We start from the raw sequence: 24,943 nt of genomic DNA, 5'->3' as shown, positions 1-24,943 counted from the left end.
AAGATTGCAAAGTGGTATAGTGTTGCAGTGCCACAATTTGTAGTACGCTGCGTGCTACTCATCATTAGCTGTTCTTAGACATTTGCTTATTCCCGTTATCTACTGTATTTGCAACTGGAAGCTAAGAATTTCTCACTTCTTTGACAAAACTGCCTTGTAATGTATTCAAAAGTTCAGTTCAAAGTCAGTCTATGTTACGAACACATCAAATGTAATAATTTCTCGTGGCTTGGTAGCCCCGAACGGTGAAAGATGACTTCAGTTCAACGTGGAATACGAACCTCGTGTTGTTTCTGGTGAATCTTTACATCACTAACAGTTGAATGCTAGTTTAAAAGCAAATTGAAAAACTCTATGGGTCGACCGGCATTCGATGCCCCAGCCTTCCTGTTTCCAGACACGCTCATTACCAGTTTCTTGTTTTCTACGTATTTGAGTGTGGCCTGTCCCCTGACGGAAAATGCTGATCTACCGTGCCGGCGCTGCTAGACCACCGCTTTACTGCAAGAAGTGCACCTACAACAATGTCAGCTACTGTTAGTTATGTGTGCCATTCTGACAATTAGTAACAAACTTCTTAAACAGTACTGTTATAGGATTTGCTTTCCGTTAATAAAGGTACGAAAACAGGCAAGAAAAATGCAAAAGGCCTAATTGAATATTTGAGGACAACTAACTTGAAAGAAAAATCACATGTCACAATTTTTGCTGGAAGAAAGTCAATCTGATGACGCTGCGTTTATGAAGATATATTGTATTGTCATTTTATAACAGGTCTGTTGTAGAGCTGTTGGATTAGTTAACATGTTTTGGAAGATGTTTTTATTTGTTCCATAAATCATTACAAATAAATATGTCCAGTGGAGTTTATTTATCTCAGCTCAAATTGCACTGTACATGAAGTCTTGAAGTACAATTGTGGACAGAATATGTTCTACAGATGAGCAGGGCTTTACAAATCACAAGCCATTCACATTTAGGACATCAGATGTTATATAACAGCAGAATGTTAGAATAATGAAGTCTTCTTTACAGTGCACCTGCACAGTGTTGACTGAGATTAAGGCATCTCTGAGAGAATACAGAGACTGGAGCTGTTGCATGCTACAAAAAAGCAAAAGTCTTATCTCCTCCGAAATTATTTTGTAAGTACAAACCAAAAATGGAATACTTACGGTTATAATAAGTTGTACCTGTTAACTGTTTGTGAGTTCAATAAAAATTATTGTAAGAAATCTTGCCTGTTACTCTACATAAAGACAAGTCACATAAATATTTACAAAAATACTACGTTAAAGTTAGGTTGCAGTGATATATGTGGCCCTACAGTGGAGTACTAACGCTGGTATCTTCACAGGAGCTCAAAAGAGCCATTAATTCTGTGTCAGGTGGTAATTTTTCCTGACTTTGTTTCCGACAGTAAAAACCACCATTCATTCTTCAAGGTTACTACATAAACTTGACTCAATGTTTGATGTCATAGTCATCATGTAGCAGTGTTACTTGGCATTTTGTTGACCGAGGTTCAGATTCCTATCCGGGATTTCATGGGGGCCTGGACTGAGTTCTTTTATCTTGTTCTGTGCTTCGAGGAAGCTCGACCTGATGTTTTCCAGAGCTTCCCCTAGCCCTTGTTTGACATCGTTGAACTCGGAGCCGACGAAAGCGAGTCGCTTGAGCAGGTAGTTGAGGTTGTCGTCGACGACGCTCATCCGGCTGGTGATCTCCCCGACTTTGCCCTCCATGCTGTCCATGGTGTGGAGGCTGCCGTTGACGTACTGCTCCGTCTGCTGCTGCAGCCGATCGAGCGCCGTGGTGGAGGCGGACAGCTGGTTGTACATGGTGCCAATCTGGCGCCACACCTGGCTGATCTCCTGCTCGATCTTTGAGCTCAGGTTCGCCAAAGCGCCTGTCTGGTTATCCAAGATTGTTGCCGAAATGTCATCGAAACGCCGATTGAAGGTGTTGTTCAGGTCTTTGGAATGGATCTTGACTGTATCTCCTACCTAAAAAATAGAGAGAAAGACTTCAGAATCAAATCGCCCTGGTGCACCAATCTTTCAAGACTGTAGGGAATGATAAAACATTAAGTCAATTGGGTCAATGCCAAAAATCAAAAATTGCCAACATTACTCTCATTGCTAATTTTGTTGCTATTTCTTAAAGAAAGTTGTTTGGTTTTAGATGTCTCAACAGCGAAACAAGACTGAGGTGTCAGGTACATAACTGCAAACAGTGGCTTATTGTGACACGTGTTTTGAAGTTAACGCTGTTTTTACGTCGTTACTCTTGACTTTGGCAGCAAAAACGGACACAGCTTGCTTCTCCTGAAGAGCATGAAGGTAACAACAGACCATATGTTCTCAATATTATAAGCAGTTTATCATCAAATATGTAGGTATGAAGAGATTAGAAATATAATTTATTTATTGCGAATTTTGAGAAGATCTGAAAGACAGCACTTGATGACATTATATACCGATTGCAGCATTATCTGAAGGGGTCTTTTGGTCCGATATGTCTGGATGAAACGTGTATGAATCATGTGTGCTCTCCAGTATGTTTATCTCACCCTCTTGATTAGAAAGCACAATCCCAAGCTGAAAAGTGGAAGCCGCCTCAGGTTGCTTCCTGACATAGTGAAAACTTGGCAGGGGGATAGGATGAAAATAAAAGGACAACCACTTTGCCTTAGGTACCAACAGGCAACAGTTTCCGAGAAACTGATGGTCAAAGTTTCCACGCGACCTCATCAGGCTACTCGCACGTCGTGAAATCAGCTGTGTTGGTAGTGCAGTGACTAAGAGCACCGTTTCGAAATTTCACTATGCGTGTCCAAATCCAATTTTACGTTATGTGTTTCTTTTGTTTTGGTGGAAGTAAGTTATCACAATACCTTTTTTTGACATTGTGAAACACAATGACAAAAGAAATAACAGTCTGAAACCTTATTAAAATAGATTTTGTCATCACAATTGACACGGAGTAGCACTTTCCAGAAAACTGATACCAAAAGTTTCCGCTTGTGGCAGGCAACAGTAAGGTTAGTATCTCTCCACGTCTCAGGGCGTCTCCAGACACGTTTTCATTGGTCGTCTGGGCTCAGTTCGAAGCGGGACTTATCACTGTAGGCAGTTCTGCTCCAGTCAGTGAGATTACAGGTCGAAGACTTGTCTGGAAACGCCATGGACAGTGGTGGGATACAAAACTGATTATTGTCCACCATAGGGCCCCAAATCCAGGAGTGATGATCTGGGGTACCGCTCAAATTTCACCAACACAATGCACACCTGGACAAGCATAGGTTTTTACTCCCTTTCTTCGTGCTTGACAAGCCCTACCTTAGCCAACAAGGTTTCCAGATATCTCCCCACCTGAGACCGTTTGGAGCCTTACAGGCACGGTCCTCGAATCAGCTCGGGTTTTAACGGTGTATCGCGACAATTCGACAGAATATGGCGTGATACCTCTCAGCAATATATCGAACAACTCTATAAACAAACGCCAACCCGAATCACTGCTTGCATAAGAGCCAGAGGTGGACCAATGTGTTATTGAGTTACACAATTTGTGAAGCTCTTCCTTTTGAATAAAACTGAAATTGTAATCATTTGTTTGTCTCCACATTTGCATCGTATCTATCAGTTTCCGCCGTGTTCGGGCAATTCCTTCATGGTGCTGCGCTTTTCTTTTTTGTCTTAGGGTGTGTTTACCCTTAAACAACTGATAGAACGTAGAGCCTTAAAAACCAAAAGACAGTAGTGAACTTTGCGAAGGATTATGAGTTCACTCACATAAAGACTTTTCGAAGAATTCTGAAGACCACAGAACTAGATAGCGCTATATGAGAATTGACAGCGGGAATTCTAACAGACGCAAAGGCAAGGGTTAGATTCAGAGAAGCGTAATCGGAAGAGTCTGAGATGACGACAGGTATCAAACAGGGAAATGGACTGTCACCAATTTTGTTCATAGCACTGGACAGAGTGAACAGGTAGTGCATTGGAATACACGAGGGACAAAAAGATGCTTAGTCTTTGTGGATGACACACCAGAAGCAACTGAGACAGAAGAATTCGCGAAGATATAACTCGACAACCTGGGAAAGGCTCACCTAGAACAAGACAAAGACATTGTATACCACTTGAAATAGGAAAACACAGAAGACGAATTTAAACATTTGGGACAACATGTATAACAGGAAGAACCGGGAGCTACGAGGGCCGTGGAGCCACCGCGCCATGTCACGGATTGCGTGGTTCCTCCCTCCTGCGGTTCGAGTCCTCCCTCGAGCATGGATGTGTGTGTGTTGTTCTTAGCGTAAGTTAGTTTAAGTAGTGTGTACGTCTAGGGACCGATGACCTCAGCAGTTTGGTCCCTTAGGAATTCACACACATTTCAACATACGAAGCTATAAGTAACTAATACAGGACAACGAACATGATGTCCGTATTGTGCATGACCAGAGGCATATTCAATAAAAAGAAAATATTAACAGATGCAAGGATCAGACATTAAAAGGCAACTGTGATACATACAGTACCATATGCAGCATGAGGTGACTACACTAGGAAGAAGTAGTGCAGAACAACTTGAGGAAGAAGAGGGAAATACTAGGTCTTGATAGAGATGGTGAGGGACGGATGCAAAAACCTAGGGAAGAATTATACCGGAGCTTGAGGACAGTATCAGGAGAATCGGAGGGAAAAGGGCAAGGATTGCTAGACATAACATCGGGATGAATGTGAATAGAATGACAGAAAGAATATGGGAAACAACAGACAGGACAAGAGGAAAGACAGGAACTAAGCGGGTTGTTGAAGAACTGGGCGAAACTGAGGATGAAGGTGCAAGGAAAGGAGAAGTGGAGAAGCAAGTACATACCTACCGATAAACCAGCAATCGACAACAGAGGACAGCTAGTTACCAATGGAGAAGATAACTGAAGAAGTTACTGAAGACGTCGGAAGGAGAGTGGAAGAGAAGAAGAGAAAAGATAAAGATGTTCTGGGAGGAGAAGATAAAACTGCAATTCTTGAATGGTCTACCTGTCGTCCTAAGCGGCCAAAGGCAAGAGGAAGAAGAAGAAGAAGATTTATTGAAAAGTGTTTTAGTGGCAGTACAAGAAGGGAATATAGTAAATCATTTTAGGGCTGAAATACGTCGAATTGCTCCACTCAGGTATTGCAGGAACTCGTTTGCAAGGAATATGGGAGAGAATAAGGTTCTCATGAGTCAACTACTAAATACGTGTAGGGATTCAGAGAAAGTGCATTCCTGTTGTGTTTACCATATCCTGAAAAACAAACTGTATAATACATTGTTAATCTTTCAAGGCTCATAGATAGACAAAGAACTATTTTTTGTAAATTTCCTAACTCGTTGTGCAGTTATATGACTTAGTGCAAAATATTCAAGCAATGAGGAGGAGGGGGGGGGGAGAGGAAATGGTCATCGAGTTAAAGGAAATGGAAGAAGTCTGAACGGGAAGTGTTTTTTTGCTGTAATACATATCATCAGTAAAGAGAGCCTCTCAACAAGAAGTTGGGGATTGACCCCCATACTCAGAAGAAACGTAAGAAAAAAGTAACGGATTGTCGTGATACAGAATATAACTAATAACTGCCTGCAGAAGGAATTGGGTCTGGAGTTTTGAGAATTACTGCAAAGAAAGCAGAATGAAAGAAAGGCAGTTTCGCTGTGAGGACAGGTGAGCTACAGAATTTACCTTTTGTTCATTATAGTGTTAATAACGATCCAGTTTGTGCACTACTTGATTCAAACTGATTGTAATTGGGATAAGTTGAGACAAGAAGCAGTGCAGTATAAAGTGGCAAATCAATCTAATATGGGGGTAAAAGGGGTGGTTTTGGTAAAGGTTAGAATAGAAGTATTTATATGAGAAGTTAACATTTGTGGCATAATAATATGACAACTAACGGTACTTCGCGGTCAAATTTTATATCCAGAGCCAATCTAGTTACCAACTGGAGTGATAGTAAGTAAATTTCCCTTTAAATTTAAGCCACAAAAGAGTTTTTGTTTTATAACCACAAATGTTGGGGTGCAGCGATTATTGCAAGTAGTAAACAAGCAGTTCTAACGTAAGGAAGAAGAAAATGTATTAGAAGAACAATTGGGGCACCTAAATATAGGAACTCAATCGGTATAAAAAATCGAAATTGTTAACCCCCATCCCCCGCCAGCCGCGGTGGCCGAGCGGTTCTAGGCGCTTCAGTCCGGAACAACGCTACGATCGCATGTTCGAATCCTGCCTCGGGCATGGATGTGTGTGATGTTCTTAGGTTAGTCTGGTTTAAGTAGTTCTAAGTTCTAGGGGACTAATGACCTCAGATGTTAAGTCCCATAGTGCTCAGAGCCATTTGAACCATTTGTTAACCCCCACCCCCAAGTTAGGGATTACTATAATAATGGAATACAATACTGAACTGACTGATAATATCCTAGTTAAAAGACAACCATATAAGTTAGCCCATTCCAGAATGAAGGCATTAGAACACTTGACAGACAGCATACTACTGCAAGGGATCATTCATCCTTCAGAAACACTGTATGTCTCATGCATATTCCTGACACCAAAGCGAAATGGGGAAAATGTAAGCTATTTTATGCTCACGAGCAGAGCACGGCAAGTGCCATAACCCGATTTATCGGAAACTTCGCTCAGTGGCTTATCCATAGGTATTCAGCCGTTTCTGAGAAAAAGACAGTCTAAGTTTTCCAGGTAATTTACGTGCCTTTTAACGAGGAATCAGTTCAATAGAAGCGGTGGCGCCGTGGCTTGCGTTGCGGCTTCACAGCTTCGCGCTCCGTGTTCGAAACCAGAATATTATTTTTATTTTTGTTTTTCATTTATCTACTCATATTCATAGAAGATTAGTACGCGAATGTTTTCCGGTATACACTGAACTATCGTTGTCCTTATTCGTCTAATTCTATCTCTGGCGAATAAATTAAAAAAAAGAGAAGAAGAAGTAAAAATAAAGGAACGAAAAAATATTTGAAATTGATTTCAGTGATATTTCTGTAGTTAAGTTGATTCATAAACAGTAGCAAGCGTCCGTTTTCGGAAAGGTGATACTTTATGCGTGGTGAACCGCAAAATTATTGCCAACGCGAGAAACCTTTGGCAAAGTTAACGAAGTTTCTTTCTCAAGTGAGAATCATCCCAAGAAACGTCGCTGTGGAAAACCTGCCACCGCGCGGTGCTTGTCGTGTTCACAATTTGTATGGTTCGAGTGTTACTACAATCGATATCATCCAAGGGAAAGCAATAAATCTTCCTGACGAATAAACTCAAGAAGAAAATTTAAGAATCAGGGATTGAAATAAGAATGAAATACAAGAATATGAGAATTTTTAAATTTTCTAACACATGATACCATACACACATTTAGTGTATAATAATTGTATGACATTTATTGTCAAAAATAGTTCAAATGGCTCTGAGCACTATGGGACTTAACTTCTAAGGTCATCAGTCCCCTAGAACTTAGAACTACTTAAACCTAACTAACCTAAGGACATCACACACATCCATGCCCGAGGCAGGATTCGAACCTGCGACCGTAGCAGTCACGCGGTTCCGGACTGAGCGCCTTAACCGCGAGACCACCGCGGGCGGCACATTTATTGTCGAAGCCAGTTGTGGTTTTACAGTTAATACACTCCTGGAAATGGAAAAAAGAACACATTGACATCGGTGTGTCAGACCCACCATACTTGCTCCGGACACTGCGAGAGGGCTGTACAAGCAATGATCACACGCATGGCACAGCGGACACACCAGGAACCGCGGTGTTGGCCGTCGAATGGCGCTAGCTGCGCAGCATTTGTGCACCGCCGCCGTCAGTGTCAGCCAGTTTGCCGTGGCATACGGAGCTCCATCGCAGTCTTTAACACTGGTAGCAAGCCGCGACAGTACGGACGTGAACCGTATGTGCAGTTGACGGACTTTGAGCGAGGGCGTATAGTGGGCATGCGGGAGGCCGGGTGGACGTACCGCCGAATTGCTCAACACGTGGGGCGTGAGGTCTCCACAGTACATCGATGTTGTCGCCAGTGGTCGGCGGAAGGTGCACGTGCCCGTCGACCTGGGACCGGACCGCAGCGACGCACGGATGCATGCCAAGACCGTAGGATTCTACGCTGTGCCGTAGGGGACCGCACCGCCACTTCCCAGCAAATTAGGGACACTGTTGCTCCTGGGGTATCGGCGAGGACCATTCGCAACCGTCTCCATGAAGCTGGGCTACGGTCCCGCACACCGTTAGGCCGTCTTCCGCTCACGCCCCAACATCGTGCAGCCCGCCTGCAGTGGTGTCGCGACAGGCGTGAATGGAGGGACGAATGGAGACGTGTCGTCTTCAGCGATGAGAGTCGCTTCTGCCTTGGTGCCAATGATGGTCGTATGCGTGTTTGGCGCCGTGCAGGTGAGCGCCACAATCAGGACTGCATACGACCGAGGCACACAGGGCCAACACCCGGCATCATGGTGTGGGGAGCGATCTCCTACACTGGCCGTACACCTCTGGTGATCGTCGAGGGGACACTGAATAGTGCACGGTACATCCAAACCGTCATCGAACCCATCGTTCTACCATTCCTAGACCGGCAAGGGAACTTGCTGTTCCAACAGGACAATGCACATCCGCATGTATCCCGTGCCACCCAACGTGCTCTAGAAGGTGTAAGTGAACTACCCTGGCCAGCAAAATCTTCGGATCTGTCCCCCATTGAGCATGTTTGGTACTGGATGAAGCGTCGTCTCACGCGGTCTGCACGTCCAGCACGAACGCTGGTCCAACTGAGGCGCCAGGTGGAAATGGCATGGCAAGCCGTTCCACATGACTACATCCAGCATCTCTACGATCGTCTCCATGGGAGAATAGCAGCCTGCATTGCTGCGAAAGGTGGATATACACTGTACTAGTGCCGACATTGTGGATGCTCTGTTGCCTGTGTCTATGTGCCTGTGGTTCTGTCAGTGTGGTCATGTGATGTATCTGACCCCAGGAATGTGTCAATAAAGTTTCCCTTTCCTGGGACAATGAATTCACGGTGTTCTTATTTCAATTTCCAGGAGTGTATAACGCCCTTGCATCCGCTAACATGATAAGGAACTTCCGTATAGTAACCTTCTACGGACGTAGGTAGCTAAATGAAAAAAATAAAATAAAATAAATAAAAACATCGGGCTTCGTGTATGGGACGCGAAAGTGAGAGGTCGCAACATTAGCCACCATGTCACCAGCTGGGCTGAACTTGTGGCGCACTAAGAGCCATCTAAATAGCGTCGAAAATCTACGACGGTCGTTTTCGTAGAAACGGTTGAGTATCTACGGATAAGCTGAGACACATGTCTCCTTATTTTGGCTCCTCTTCCATCGAGAGAAGTTTCTGGGAATTCGGGTTACGTCACATGCCGTCTTCTCCTCGTCAGTGTCTCTACCGGACCTACATTCGTGCTTCGGTTGGTTCCGTGGTACAAGGATATATACCACACCGGATCTGAATCAGACATACAATTATATCCTCTTTCCTGAAATATCAGAATCGATTATAGAGTTTGCCAAAACTGGAACTCTCTACGGGCGCCTCCGTACTTTCTCAATTGATGGACAGCACATTTTCCGACTTTAAGTTCCAGTTTGTTTATCACTAGACAGACAATTTAGTGGTTTGTAGTCAGTCTAAGGGTGAGCATTTCCACCGTTTGTGTTAGTCTTTTAGAGACTGAGGAGAGCCAGATTAATTGTGAATCCACGCAAGGTTACGTCTGACGGTGCCTCTTAGAGAAAATAGCCGGTACTGGGGGCATAACAGTTGATCCAAATCGTGTTAAAGCAATTTGTGAGTCCCCGATCCCTAAGGATAGGAAGGCGGTTCCTAGGTTACTGCTACGGCCAATTTATTTCGTTAATTTATTCCGAGTTTTGCAGATAAGGCTCCACCAAAGAACGAATTGTACGGAAAACGATGAACGTTTGAACGGTGTCCTTCGAGAGAAGAACCTTTTACGGTGTTAAAGCAGGCGTTAATGACAACACCTGTTCTGAAATTTACTGGTTTTAATTCGACATTTATATCCCACCCAGACTGGTGCTCTGGCTGAAAGAATAGGGACCATTTTAAACAAAAAAGCAAACAGAGGAAGACCGATTGTTTATGTTTCTAGAAGACTGAACGATTTCTAAGGTGTTATTCTGTGCATGATTTGGGTTACAAGCGTTGGCAGACAGTTCGGAAGCTACGAATTCAAATACCATCATGGACCAACTCTACTTACTCTTTAAACCGACAACCTTGTTTTAAGTTGGGCCCTGGTCGACTACGAAAGACAGTGAGAATCACGCTCTGTTTTTCAGTTCCAGTTGCTTTGTACTGAGGAATCGAATAATCCAATAATTGAAGGACAGAGCCCAATGTTTGAGCGTAAATTGGATGGGTAGCTACTACACAATGAGCTCACTGTATCCGGGGGAATTCCACCTATCAGTTAAGTAATAACTCAGTTTCCACAATTGCTTAGAGACATTAGAGAATATTAAATCATTGTTGAACAATCGGTCAAAATCAAAGATAGTGTACCGAACTAACAGTGCTTAAAGCCTTATTTAACTAAAGATAACGTAGTTTGTTGTTGCATGCAGTGTGACAGATAGTGATTCTGCCGGAATTGGTGACCTCTTTATTTATTTTCACGAACCAATGACTGAGGGGCATTTAGACGTTTACAAAACGAGGGCCAAAATCAGGCAACAATTCACTTCGAAAAGAACAGATAAAGACATTAAGACACGAGTAGGGAATTTTAATGTGTCTACGATGTGCAGACCAGCTGAAAATATCAGGGTAGGCTTATTTTCATTGAAGCCATTTGCTCGCCCATTCCGAAAAAGGTTCTTTTTTCATTTTGTTGGCCCCTACGAAGGTCAAGGTAGAGAACGGTTGGTGTGCGTGGGCGCTTTGACGAGGTTCACTTGGCCTTATCCGATCATCGTTGCTACCACACACACTATGATTTATAATATACGTAATATTTTTAGTGTTTTTGGGCCTCCCACAGACAATGCTACATACACTACTGGCCATTAAAATTGCTGCGCCAAGAAGAAATGCATATCATAAACGGGTATTCATTGGACAAATATATTATACTAGAACTGAAATGTGATTACATTTTCACGCAATTTGGGTGCATAGATCTTGAGAAATCAGTACTCAGAACAAACATCTCTGGCCGTAATAACGGCCTTGATACGCCTGGACATTAAGTCAAACAGAGCTTGGATGGCGCGTACAGGTACAGCTGCCCATGCAGCTTCAACACGATCCCATAGTTCATCAAGAGTAGTGACTGGCGTATTGTGACAAGCCAGTTGCTCGGTCACCATTGACTAGACATTTTCAATTGGTGAGAGATCTGGAGAATGTGCTGGCCAGGGCAGCAGTCGAACATTTTCTGTATCCAGAAAGGCCCGCACAGGGCCTGCAACATGCGGTCGTGCATTATCCTGCTGACATGTAGGGTTTCGGAGGGATCGAATGAAGGGTAGAGCCACGGGTCGTAACACATCTGAAATGTAACGTCCACTGTTCAAAGTGCCGTCATTGCGAACAAGAGGTGACCGAGACGTGAAACCAATGGCACCCCATACTATCATGCTGGGTCATACGCCAGTATGGCGATGACGAATACACACTACCAATATGTGTTCACCGCGATGTCGCCAAACTTGGATCCGACCATCATGATGCTGTAAACAGAACCTGGGTTCATCCTAAAAAATGACGTTTTGCCATTCATGCACCCAGGTTCGTCGTTGAGTACACCATCGTAGGCGCTCCTGTCTGTGGTGCAGCGTCAAGGGTAACCGTTCTCAACACCACTTGGACACTTGGTACCAGACATTGTTTCTTGCATTGACCGTTCGTCGAACATACCGAATCCAATCGAAAGAAAACAAATTAAAGTTACTTTCATCGCTCTAGAACACACGCGACCACAGTTGAGGTGTCCAATCCTTACGCGCTCTGATAAACTCAAATCGGGCTTTCCTTTTCATTGCTGACATCAGTGGCTTTTTGATAGGGCACCGGCTATGAAGATTAGACTCTCCGAGGATCCTTTTTACGGTACTGTTCCATATTTCAATGTTGTGGAACTCACGCAGCTCTTCGTTTATGTCAACAGCAGTCTTATTTGGGTCACCCTTTGACATCCTCCTTATGAGATTCTTAGTTCGGAGGGTGACATTGCTGGGCCGTCCTAGTCTTTGTTTATTATCTTTGATTTCTGTAAATCGTTTCTCCTTATTCCAAACTTCCACAATTTGTCTGGACAAACCAAAACTTGCTTCGCTGTAGGGCGAAAATTACCTCAATTTTCAGGTCTGCTGAATGCTTTTTGACCTTCGGTATATCTCGAACTTCGTAAAAACAAAACAAAGGTTAATGGAAGCCAAAGGTATTCGGCGGAATACTGGCGTAGCCATTTGTTTTCCGACAATAAACCACAGTGTCAAAATACTTTACGACCGACCACAGCAGCACTGTCAGTGTCATACTTACCACCATTACGCTGAATCCCGATGTGTGTTTGCATGGATGCTTGCCGCTGCACAGTCAGCCAAGACGGGTTGGCTAGGCCAGAAAGCGCACGGCGCACACCCTTGCAGCGAAAATGTTTTTGTCGGAAATACTTTTTGTCGCTACTGTAGATCTATTAACTCTTGGCATAGTTCTATGAAACCTTCACCAGAAAGAGCATTAAAATATCTCATATCTTTATAACTCATTGCAGCACATTTTGCTTTAATACTATTTTTCGTTAGTGCCGGTAGCCCTGAAGGAGCCGTGTCAGTGTGGGATTTCTTACAACTAGGTTTCTTCAAACGAGTTGTTCACGACTAAAAATCCAAAAATGTTGGGCAGTTTATGTACGATAAGTACTCAGTTGACTTGCCGTTTTAATTTAAAACCAACGGAAATATATAGTTTTAACGCAGTTGTTTCCACACAATTCGTGATTACAGATACAAGCGCTACGAATAGGGAATCTGTACCGTCTGTAGCCACATCTTTGTAGTCAAACATTACCAAGCCTTCGTTTATGTTTCCTATCTTGAGCCACGAGACCTGGTGCAGGTATCTTACCCATTTAGGCTGTGCTCTACCCGTCTCGCATTTTGTGCTCGCTTACTCGGTAATGCGAGACTCTAGCATGCGCCAAAAAGAGGCTCGCACCGCAAAAATTCCAGAGTTGCTTTAAAATGCTATTTTTGCATTTAGTTGTAGCACAATTTCCTCTGGTAGGGCTCACAGCATGGGCTTAGCCTCGGCATCTGCTCTCACTAAACGTACAAGTAAGGTGAAGTCATTAATTACGTGAGAAGTATTCTTTAAAATTTGGGCCCCGCCTCTCCTTTTGTGAGATTAGCTTAGACCTCCCCCCCCCCCCCCACCACCCCCCACCCCAAATCCCTCCTCGCTCCAACCTCACGTGAGGATTACACAGTAGTTGGTCAAAAATATGTAAAAAAGAAATTTTCTTATTTGTTTTAAATATTGATTACAACACTTTAGTTAAACACTACTTTTTATAAACGTGCCAATCAAGAACGGACAGACAGATAGTCAGAGACAGAGTGGAAAAAAGGCTCTGTGTAAATAGTATTAACCATTTGCATGGTCTCCAAAAAAACTGACCGTTTATTAGCGTAATACATACATCAAATGTCACTGGACCTTCACTTACTTTGCAGATGAATGGCAGCCTTGTTTGTACCTTCCTTTGATCGGTGTGTGTGACTTTTCAGTTTCCTAATTTAGACGACCAGTAAGAGAATTCTTGTCAATGAGCTTCAGCTTACCTTCCTACCACAAACAATTAACTTGCTGCCAACAGATGTTATTCAACTTGTCGGCTTGCCGTTTAAAGTACGCGTTGTAAAAGTTTTGATACAAATTCATGTTGAATGAAATGATATCGTCTTTATATGTGTTATAAGAATATCACGACTGACTTACTGACTGGGACATAGTGTTTTCGACTGGCACGGCAGAGAACTCCTCGAATTAAATCTGCCACTTGTACGCACTTGTTTCAAATCGGGGTATCCGGGGGATGCACATGTGTAAGGCACTGAATTCAGTACAGAGTGGCCATAAAGATTGAGGGCGCTTTAATATTTTCTACGCTTGGGATTAATTTTATGAAACAAAATTTTAACCATTTTAGTAATGTAAATTCTCTGAATGAAAAAGTTGAGGCGAGATGATCATTGCTGCCCCCCATCCCCGCCGTGCCCCACCTTTAAATGAAGTTTGGTGAGATTTTGCAGGGCACATCTCCCCTCCTCTACCCCCATTTTGAGCTAACGTAATTAATGGACGTCTCTTAACTTAACGCCTTTAGGCCTTTCAAACCGACTGAACACATTTTCAGCAACTTTGAGCACCTTTCAGCCCAGCATAAACGTTACAATATTTTCACAAGCTGCAAAATGGTCGCGAATTAAACATTGATCCGAATATAGAACACATTTCCTTTACCTGACGTCTATGGTCACAACTACTGGACAATTAATCATTCAAGAATGAGTGTGCGCCTACGCTAACGACATCTGGCGAACTTGCAACACAAACATTTTGTGGCTACTGTACGGCAGTTTGTTTCGAACAGTAGTGCTGCTGACAAGATGGCTATTGTATATACTATTATTTATAAATATATTTGACGATGCTGGCGCTGATGTTGTGTTTAGCATTTGACGATGACACTACGGTTCCAGCGTGTTAGGAAATGTTTTTATAAAACAGGTATGCCTATTCATATTTAAAGCGCACACATGCACATATATATCAATAATACTTCTCATTGTGGTCAATTTTATTGTTTTAAGCTGTAGACAAACTGCTAGTGTATTTGTGTTTTTCCCAAGTTTTTCTGCAGATCTGAAGATGGTCATTATAAACTGAAACCGGTAGGCTGATGACACGAAATTTGTGACCATAGACGTGAAGTAAAGGGAACATTACAATAATTTGGGTCATCTTTGTAGAACTGTACGAGCACTTAGAATATTTTACAAGAAATGTATTCGCAGTTGCGTATATGGACAACCGCCAGCTGTATAACAGATTGAGGACGATGAAAACTTGTGCCAGATCGGACTCGAACCCGGATTTCCCGCTTATCGAGAGCGGTCGCGTTACCAGTTGATTGTCCGGGCGAGGCTCACGGCCATGCGTCGTGCTTCGATAACCAAAAGGTGAGGCGACAATTCTCGATAAAAGGGGTTCGAGTCCGGACTGGCACAAATTTTCATCGTCCTCAATGCGTTATACAGATGATGGTTGTCCTTATTTGCAACTGCGAATACATTCATTGTATTTCATAACGGCTGTAGTCGCCGCAGTGCGCATGTCCGAAGAAATTTTGCATCGCAATTCGGAATAACACAGGCACTCCAATATCGGTAGCGTATTTTGTGTGACATGCAACAAACGAAGTGTTGAAAAAACAGAGGTTAGGTGGAGGTTAAGGTGAGGTAAGGTGTGGTTCAAGTAAAGCTTCAAGGTAAAGCTTCAGAATAAAGATTCCAGGTGAGATCATGTTAGGTTAAACGTATGAGTAAAGGTAAGGTAACGTAAGGTAAGGGGGGGGGGGGGGGGACAGGTCTGCGAGCGGAGCACCCACCTGCAGCAGGATCTGATGGACTCCGTACTCGATGCGGCGCTTGGTGTCGAGCACGTTGTCTGCCGTCTGTATGAGCACCCTCTCCACCTTGGCGAGTGCCTGCACTTCGGATCGCAGCTGCTCGTAGCTGGCTGTCACGCCCGAGAAGAGCGTCTCAGCCGCCTGGTTGCCTTCGGACACGGCGCGCACCACCTGCACAGTAGCACGCTGTTCAGAGCAACTGCTGTCACCGAGGCAGCAGTAACTGCTACTGCGTCGCCCGGTGCACCTTCATAAAGTACTCACACTAGAGCCGGACAAGATAAATTAAGGACATCTACACAGAGCAAGGACACCTTTGACATCGAAGACTGTCAGTGTCTTTCTGGAGATCACTGCATGTAAATCCCGAATCGTGGTCGATAGGATCTTGTAGCATTGCTTAAGAAAAAAAAAGGTGTTTAGGACTCAGGAACTGACGGTTCCATAAAAACTTAATCATGTATACAGAAGTTCTTCCAACCCGGGAATCAAGAATCTCGACGACTTTTGCCTGTCGGAATAGGTAGTGACAAGATATTAGTCCCGGGAACTTCAAGATCGTATCGAAATATGTACAATAGATCCTGAGACTAGCCAGAAAATTTGATAAAGCATTTTATTTACTTACTAAAACATGACTACAACTAACAGCTGATGTTTGAATGAAGTAGTGTTTTTCTGTTATGCATTTGACAGATGATGAATGCAGTATAAGTTGTAATGGTAAAAAGATATTTTAATGTGATATAATTAAAATTTAACAATTTTTTGTATTTTTTACCTTTACTTGTAATTCAAAATTTCATGATTCTAGATCACCGGGATGTGCCATATAGGTTTTGACGAGTGAGTCTGTATCAAAACGTGTGGCATACCCCGTCAGTCCTGTCTGGTAAAGATCCCACACCTCGCAGCAGTATTCTAAAAGAGGACGGACAAGCGTATTGTAGGCAGTCTCTTCAGTAGGTCTGTTACATTTTCTAAGTGTCCTGCCAATAAAACGCAGTCTTTGGTTAGCCTTCGCCACAACATTTTCTGTGTGTTCCTTCCAATTTAAGTTGTTCGTTATTGTAACACCTAGGTATGTAGTTGAATTTACGGCTTTTAGATTAGACTGATTTATCGTGTAACCGAAGTTTGTTCGGTTTCTATCTTACCTGAAGGCCAGTTGTTCAGATTGCACCGGAACTGCTGTGAGCAACTGTTGATCGCGTCGTTTTACGTACGGATGCAGCAACTTGTCAATGTCTCTAGTGCTCATACTGAACAACCGGTGGTTGATAATAAAATCAACATAATGCCTTTCTCATTTGTTTAACCTTTTCTGTGCACGTCCCGTCCCTATCTATTACATATGGAAACATTTGTATATGCCTTGTTTGAATTCACAGTGCCAGATTTGACATAGTGGACAAAACTGGAACTAATTTTTGTTCAGCCCCAGTCGGTTCCACATTAACGCATTAGAATATCTACCAAGTTTCGCTGCTGTACGATATTTACAGTCAACACTAGGACTCTGTGAGTAGCTGCACTTTAATCATAACAATCTGGTTCTATCACCGCGCTAGGAGAATTCGCAGCAGTTAGCACGTGGCGCCGAACTACAGTCTGATCAACATTTGTCCATTTACCAGGCTGGTAATGAGGGTTCCACTACTCGTGTTGGGCACTTTGTAAGTAGGCTGTTTAGGTTTTTATGTTGGTAACGCCACGTAGCGCTCTGTATGAAAATCACTGACTGTGTTGTGTGCAGTCTGTGGCTGGCTGGCGTTGTTGAAATATTTGCTATTGTAGTGTTGGGCAGTTGGATGTGAACAGCGCATAGCGTTGCACAGTTGGAGGTGAGCCGCCAGCAGTGGTGGATGTGGGAAGAGAGAAGCTAGAGTTTTGAGATGTTAATATGAGCAGACAATCTGGACATGTGTCCGTCAGAAAAAGGAAATTTGCCAAACTGGATGTCACAAATTTTACATATATATTGTGACTTTTGAACACTATTAAGGTAAATACATTGTTTGTTCTCTATCAAAATCTTTCATTTGCTAACTATATGCCTGTCAGTAGTTAGTGCCTTCAGTATTTAGAATCTTTTATTTAGCTGGCAGTATTGGCGCTCGCTATATTGAGGTAGTTCGAGTAACGAAGATTTTTGTGAGGTAAGTGATTCATGAATGGTATAGGTTATTGTTGATGTGGTCTTCAGTCCTGAGACTGGTTTGATGCAGCTCTCCACGCTACGCTATCCTGTGCAAGCTTCTTCACCTCCCAGTACCTACTGCAGCCTACATCCTTCTGAATCTGCTTAGTTTATTCATCTCTTAGCCTCCTTCTACTATTTTTACCTTCCACGCTGCCCTCCAATACTAAATTGGTGATCCCTTGACGCCTCAGAACATGTCCTACCAACCGGTCCCTTCTCCTTGTCAAGTTGTGCCACAAACTGCTCTTCTCCACAATTGTATTCAATAGCTCCTCATTAGTTATGTGATCTACCCATCTAATCTTCAGCATTCTTCTGTAGCACCACATTTCGAAAGCTTCTATTCTCTTCTTGTCCAAACTATTTATCGTCCAAGTTTCACTTCCATACATGGCTACACTCCATACAAATATTTCAGAAACGACGTCCTGACATTTAAATCTATACTCGATGTTAACAAATTTCTCTTCTTCAGAAACGCTTTCCTTGCCATTGTCAGTCTACATTTTATATTCTCTCTACTTCGACCACCATCAGTTATTTTGCTCCCCAAATAGTTAGTCAGGGCAATTCTTTTGTAGGGATTATTGAAAGTCAGACTGCGTTGGGCTAAAAATATTGTGTCAGTTTAGTGATGATCAGAATAAGTAAAGAGAGAAATGTCTGAGTACGTTCAGTTTTGCTCAGCTATTTGAAAATCAAATAACGTAAGAGGTTTGTCAGCAAAAATTACAAAAAATTACAAAATTTTCTAAAGGGACGTTTCAACTTTCGTTTTGCCACGATCATCGCCCCTCTGACCACAGAACAAAAGCTAGTAGAGCGGGAGTGCGTGGCGGCAGCACCGACCTCCTCGTGGTCCTGTGCGGCGGCGGCGCGCACATCGGCCAGCTTGCCCTCCAGCACGCCGGCGGTCTTGTAGGTGACGGCGGCGAGCTCGCGGCGCACGTCCTCCAGGCGCTCCAGCGTCGCGTTGGCGGTCTTCTCCAGCTCGCGGTGGACGGCGTGCCGCGCCTCGCGAGCGCCCTCTGCCGCCGCGCCCGCCAGCCGCCGCGTCTCCTCCAGCGACGACCGCTGAGACTCCAGCGCCTCCAGCACCTCGGACCGCCACTCGGCGGGCACGGCCGCAGCCGCCGGCGCGCACGGCCGCTCCGTGGCCGCCTGCTCCTGCAACCGCCGCAGTCTTCACTTACTAACATGTATCAAATACGGAGTGTCCCAAAATAACGACTCATTTCCATATAACACGTGTTTACTATACAGAGTGTTTCAGATAAACTGTATCGAAAGAAAAGTTCTGTGTACTGACTTGGCAGAAAATCCTAAGAAATTTTGGTCTTATGTCAAAGCGATAGGTGGATCAAAACAAAATGTCCAGACACTCTGTGACCAAAATGGTACTGAAACAGAGAATGACAGACTAAAGGCCGAAATACTAAATGTCTTTTTCCAAAGGTGTTTCACAGAGGAAGACTGCACTGTAGTTCCTTTTCTAGATTGACGCACAGATGACAAAATGGTAGATATCGAAATAGATGACAGGGGGATAGAGAAACAATTAAAATCGCTCAAAAGAGGAAAGGCCGCTGGACCTGATGGGATACCAGTTCGATTTTACACAGAGTACGCGAAGGAAACCCCCCCCCCCCCCCCTTTCTTGCAGCGGTGTACCGTAAGTCTCTAGAAGAGCGTAGCGTTCCAAAGGATTGGAAAAGGGAACAGGTCATCCCCGTTTTCAAGAAAGGACGTCGAACAGATGTGCAAAACTATAGACCTATATCTCTACCGTCTATCAGTTGTAGAATTTTGGAACACGTATTATGTTCGAGTATGTGTGTGTGTGGAGGGGGGGGGGGAGGGGGAGGTGAGGGGAAGGATATTCATTAATTATTTATCATGATTAAATTTCGTTTTGTTATTGTTTTGGTGGCTAGTATGATCAGTGAGTTATGGTTTAATTGGATTTGGTCGTTGAATTCCTTCTCTTCCATTGCAATGGCTCATTGTATGTGATAGTTTTCTTGCAATGTCAGGAGCTTTCTGTTGTGGATATTCACACTGATAACTGTCATGTCACATTCCATGTTGGATGGTTGATGTCCATGTTTTATAAGGTGTTCAACGAAGGTAGAATGGCTATATGGCTATATTCATATTTTAAATTTCTTATGTGTTCTTCCCCCCCCCCCCCCCCCCCCCCCCTCCATGAACCATGGACCTTGCCGTTGGTGGGGAGGCTTGCGTGCCTCAGCGATACAGATAGCCGTACCGTAGGTACAACCACAACGGAGGGGTATCTGTTGAGAGGCCAGACAAACGTGTGGTTCCTGAAGAGGGGCAGCAGCCTTTTCAGTAGTTGCAAGGGCAACAGTCTGGATGATTGACTGATCTGGCCTTGTAACAATAACCAAAACGGCCTTGCTGTGCTGGTACTGCGAACGGCTGAAAGCAAGGGGAAACTACGGCCGTAATTTTTCCCGAGGGCATGCAGCTTTACTGTATGATTAAATGATGATGGCGTCCTCTTGGGTAAAATATTCCGGAGGTAAAATAGTCCCCCATTCGGATCTCTACTCAAGAGGATGTCGTTATCAGGAGAAAGAAAACTGGCGTTCTACGGATCGGAGCGTGGAATGTCAGATCCCTTAATCGGGCAGGTAGGTTAGAAAATTTAAAAAGGGAAATGGATAGGTTAAAGTTAGATATAGTGGGAATTAGTGAAGTTCGGTGGCAGGAGGAACAAGACTTTTGGTCAGGTGAATACAGGGTTATAAACACAAAATCAAATAGGGGTAATGCAGGAGTAGGTTTCATAACGAATAGGAAAATAGGAATGAGGGTAAGCTACTACAAACAGCATAGTGAATGCATTATTGTGGCCAAGATAGATACAAAGCCTACGCCTACTACAGTAGTGCAAGTTTATATGCCAACTAGCTCTGCAGATGACGAAGAAATTGAAGAAATGTATGATGAAATAAAAGAAATTATTCAGATAGTGAAGGGAGACGAAAATTTAATAGTCATGGGCGACGGGAATTCGAGTACAGGAAAAGGGAGAGAAGGAAACGTAGTAGGTGAATATGGATTGGGGCTAAGAAATGAAAGAGGAAGCCGCCTCGTAGAATTTTGCACAGAGCACAACTTAGTCATAGCCAACACTTGGTTTAAGAACCGTGAAAGAAAGTTGTATACATGGAAGAACCCTGGAGATACTAGAAGGTATCAGATAGATTATATAATGATAAGACAGAGATTTAGGAACACGGTTTTAAATTGTAAGACATTTCGAGGGGCAGATGTGGATCCTGACCACAATCTATTGGTTATGACCTGTAGATTAAAACTGAATAAACTGCAAAAAGGTGGCAATTTAAGGAGATGGGACCTGGACAAACTGAAAGAACCAGTGGTTGTACAGAGTTTCAGGGAGAGCATAAGGGAACAATTGAGAGGAATGGGGGAAAGAAATACAGTAGAAGAAGAATGGGTAGCTCTGAGGGATGAAGTAGTGAAGGCAGCAGAGGATCAAGTAGGTAAAAAGACGAGGCTAGTAGAAATCCTTGGGTAACAGAAGAAATATTGAATTTAATTGATGAAAGGAGAAAATATAAAAATGCAGTAAATGAAGCAGGCAAAAAGGAATACAAACATCTCAAAAATGAGATCGACAGGAAATGCAAAATGGCTAAGCAGGGATGGCTAGAGGACAAATGTAAGGATGTAGAGGCTTATCTCACTAGGGGTAAGATAGATACTGCCTACAGGAAAATTAAAGAGACCTTTGGAGATAAGAGAACCACTTGTATGAACATCAAGAGCTCAGATGGAAACCCAGTTCTAAGCAAAGAAGGGAAAGCAGAAAGGTGGAAGGAGTACATAGAGGGTCTGTAAAACGGTGATGTACTTGAGGACAATATTATTGAAATGGAAGAGGATGTAGATGAAGATGAAATGGGAAATACGATACTTCGTGAAGAGTTTGACAGAGCACTGAAAGACCTAAGTCGAAACAAAGCCCCGGGAGTAGACAACATTCCATTAGAACTGCTGACAGCCTTGGGAGAGCCAGTCTTGACAAAACTCTACCATCTGGCGAGCAAGATGTATGAGACAGGCGAAATACAGTCAGACTTCAAGAAGAATATAATAATTCCAATCCCAAAGAAAGCAGGTGTTGACACATGTGAAAATTACCGAACTATCAGTTTAATAAGTCACAGCTGCAAAAAAATTAACACGAATTCTTTATAGACGAATGGAAAAACTAGTAGAAGCCGACCTCGGGGAAGATCAGTTTGGATTCCGTAGAAATACTGGAACACGTGAGGCAATACTGACCTTACGACTTACCTTAGAGGAAAGATTAAGGAAAGGCAAACCTACGTTCCTAGCATTTGTAGACTTAGAGAAAGCTTTTGACAATGTTGACTGGAATACTCTCTTTCAAATTCTAAAGGTGGCAGGGGTAAAATACAGGGAGCGAAAAGCTATTTACAATTTGTACAGAAACCAGATGGCAGTTATAAGAGTCGAGGGACATGAAAGGGAAGCAGTGGTTGGGAAGGGAGTGAGACAGGGTTGTAGCCTCTCCCTGATGTTATTCAATCTGTATATCGAGCAAGCGGTAAAGGAAACAAAAGAAAAGTTCGGAGTAGGTATTAAAATCCATGGAGAAGAAATAAAAACTTTGAGGTTCGCCGATGACATTGTAATTCTGTCAGAGACAGCAAAGGACTTGAAAGAGCAGTTGAATGGAATGGACAGTGTCTTGAAAGGAGGATATAACATTAAAATCAACAAAAGCAAAACGAGAATAATGGAATGTATTCGAATTAAGTCGTGTGATGCTGAGGGAATTACATAAGGAAATGAGACACTTAAAGTAGTAAAGGAGTTTTGCTATTTGCGGAGCAAAATAACTGATGATGGTCGAAGCAGAGAGGTTATAAAATGTAGACTGGCAATGGCAAGGAAAGCGTTTCTGAAGAAGAGAAATTTGTTAACATCGAGTATAGATTTAAGTGTCAGCAAGTCATTTCTGAAAGTATATGTATGGAGTGTAGCCATGTATGGAAGTGAATCATGGTCGATAAATAGTTTGGAAAAGAAGAGAATAGAAGCTTTCGAAATGTGGTGCTACAGAAGAATGCTGAAGATTAGATGGGTAGATCACATAACTAATGAGGAACTATTGAATCGGATTGGGGAGAAGAGAAGTTTGTGGCACAACTTGACCAGAAGAAGGGATCGGTTGGTAGGACATGTTCTGAGGCATCAAGGGATCATCAATTTAGTATTGGAGGGCAGTGTGGAGGGCAAAAATCGTAGAGGGAGGCCAAGAGATGAATACACTAAGCAAATTCAGAAGGATGTAGGTTGCAGTAGGTACTGGGAGATGAAGAAACTTGCACAGGATAGAGTAGCATGGAGAGCTGCATCAAACCAGTCTCAGGACTGAAGACCACAACAACAACAAACAACATGTATTCTTTATATCTATCTTTGAAGTTCCTACTTGTCATCCCCAGATGTATTGATTTACATTCTTGGCACTATAGCTGGTATATACCTGATGCTTGGTATTTATCTGGTTTGTCTGGTGTTTGTAAATGTTACTGGAGTGTGTTTCTTGTTCTGTAAGCTCTTTGTAATCCCTGTTTCCGTAGTATATTTGCTATCTCGTGTGTTGCTTTTGTGATTGTATGTAAGATTGTATCATGATTTTTGTTATGAATGTCATGGGTGTCATTGTTTTGTGTTGTGTACGTGGGTTTCTATGCTCTCTTCATGTCTTGATTTCACTTTAGTTGTGTTTTAATTTTTTGATTGCGTTATTGTATTATTGGGTGCTGTAATCGTTGTTTGTGGCTATGAATTGTACTGTTTGTAATTCTTTTTCATAGTTTTCTTTTCTGAGTGGGATGTTATTTAGTCTGTATAACATGTGTCGTAGGGCAGCTAATTTTTGATTCAGAGGGTTGTTGGACGAAGCAGGTATAATAATGTCTGTAGATGTAGATGTATAATGACTTTTCTGGAGACTAGAAATCTACTCTGTAGGAATCAGCATGGGTTTCGAAAAAGACGATCGTGTGAAACCCAGCTCGCGCTATTCGTCCCCGAGACTCAAAGGACCATAGACACGGGTTCCCAGGTAGATGTGTTTCTTGATTTCCGCAGGGCGTTCGATACAGTTCTCCACAGTCGTTTAATGAACAAAGTAAGAGCATATGGACTATTAGACCAATTGTGCGTTCGGATAGAAGAGTTCCTAGATAACAGTACGCAGCATGTCATTCTCACTGGAGAGAAGTCTTCCGAAGTAAGAGTGATTTCAGGTGTGCCGCAGGGGAGTGTCCTAGGACCGTTGCTATTAACAGTATACATAAAGGACCTTGTGGATGACATCGGAAGTTCACTGATGCTGTTTGCGGATGATGCTATGGTGTATCGAGAGATTGTAACAATGGAAAATTGTACTGAAATGCAGGAGGATCTGCAGCGAATTGACGCATGGTACAGGGAATGGCTATTGAATCTCAATGTAGACAAGTGCAATGTGCTGCGAATACATAGAAAGATAGATCCCTTATCATTTAGCTACAATATAGCAGGTCAGCAACTGGAAGCAGTTAATTCCATAAACTACCGGGGAGTACGCATTAGGAGTGATTTAAAATGGAATGATCATATAAAGTTGATCGTCGGTAAAGCACATGCCAGACTGAGATTCATTGGAAGAATCCTAAGGAAACGCAATCCGAAAACAAAGGAAGTAGGTTACAGTACGCTTGCTCGCCCACAGCTTGAATACTGCTCAGCAGTGTGGGATCCGTACCAGATAGGGTTGATAGAAGAGATACAGAAGATCCGACGGAGAGCAGCGCGCTTCGTTACAGGATCATTTAGTAATCGCGAAAGCGTTACGAAGATGATAGATAAACTCCAGTGGAAGACTCTGCATGAGAGACGCTCAGTAACTCGGTACGGGC

At 43.1% G+C, this 24,943-nt stretch overlaps 1 protein-coding gene across 2 annotated transcripts in view; it reads right to left on the bottom strand.

Moving 5' to 3' along the window:
- Positions 1–852: 852 nt before the first annotated feature.
- Positions 853–24,943, bottom strand: part of LOC126326193 (myosin-7B) — a 269,934-nt gene continuing 245,843 nt past the window's right edge. For both annotated transcript variants that reach the window (XM_049995575.1, XM_049995582.1), the window contains 3 exons: positions 18,798–19,115; positions 15,725–15,916; positions 853–2,006 (listed from right to left, as the gene is read on the bottom strand). In XM_049995575.1, coding sequence (XP_049851532.1) covers positions 1,500–2,006; positions 15,725–15,916; positions 18,798–19,115 — 1,017 coding nt within the window. In that variant the 3' untranslated portion in view covers positions 853–1,499. The remainder of the gene's footprint in view (positions 2,007–15,724; positions 15,917–18,797; positions 19,116–24,943) is intronic.

The sequence above is a fragment of the Schistocerca gregaria genome, chromosome 2 (assembly GCF_023897955.1).
Source record: "Schistocerca gregaria isolate iqSchGreg1 chromosome 2, iqSchGreg1.2, whole genome shotgun sequence".
NCBI classification, from domain to species: domain Eukaryota; kingdom Metazoa; phylum Arthropoda; class Insecta; order Orthoptera; family Acrididae; genus Schistocerca; species Schistocerca gregaria.
Note: the sequence above shows the minus strand (reverse complement) of the source record. Positions and strands in the feature narration are given on the sequence as shown.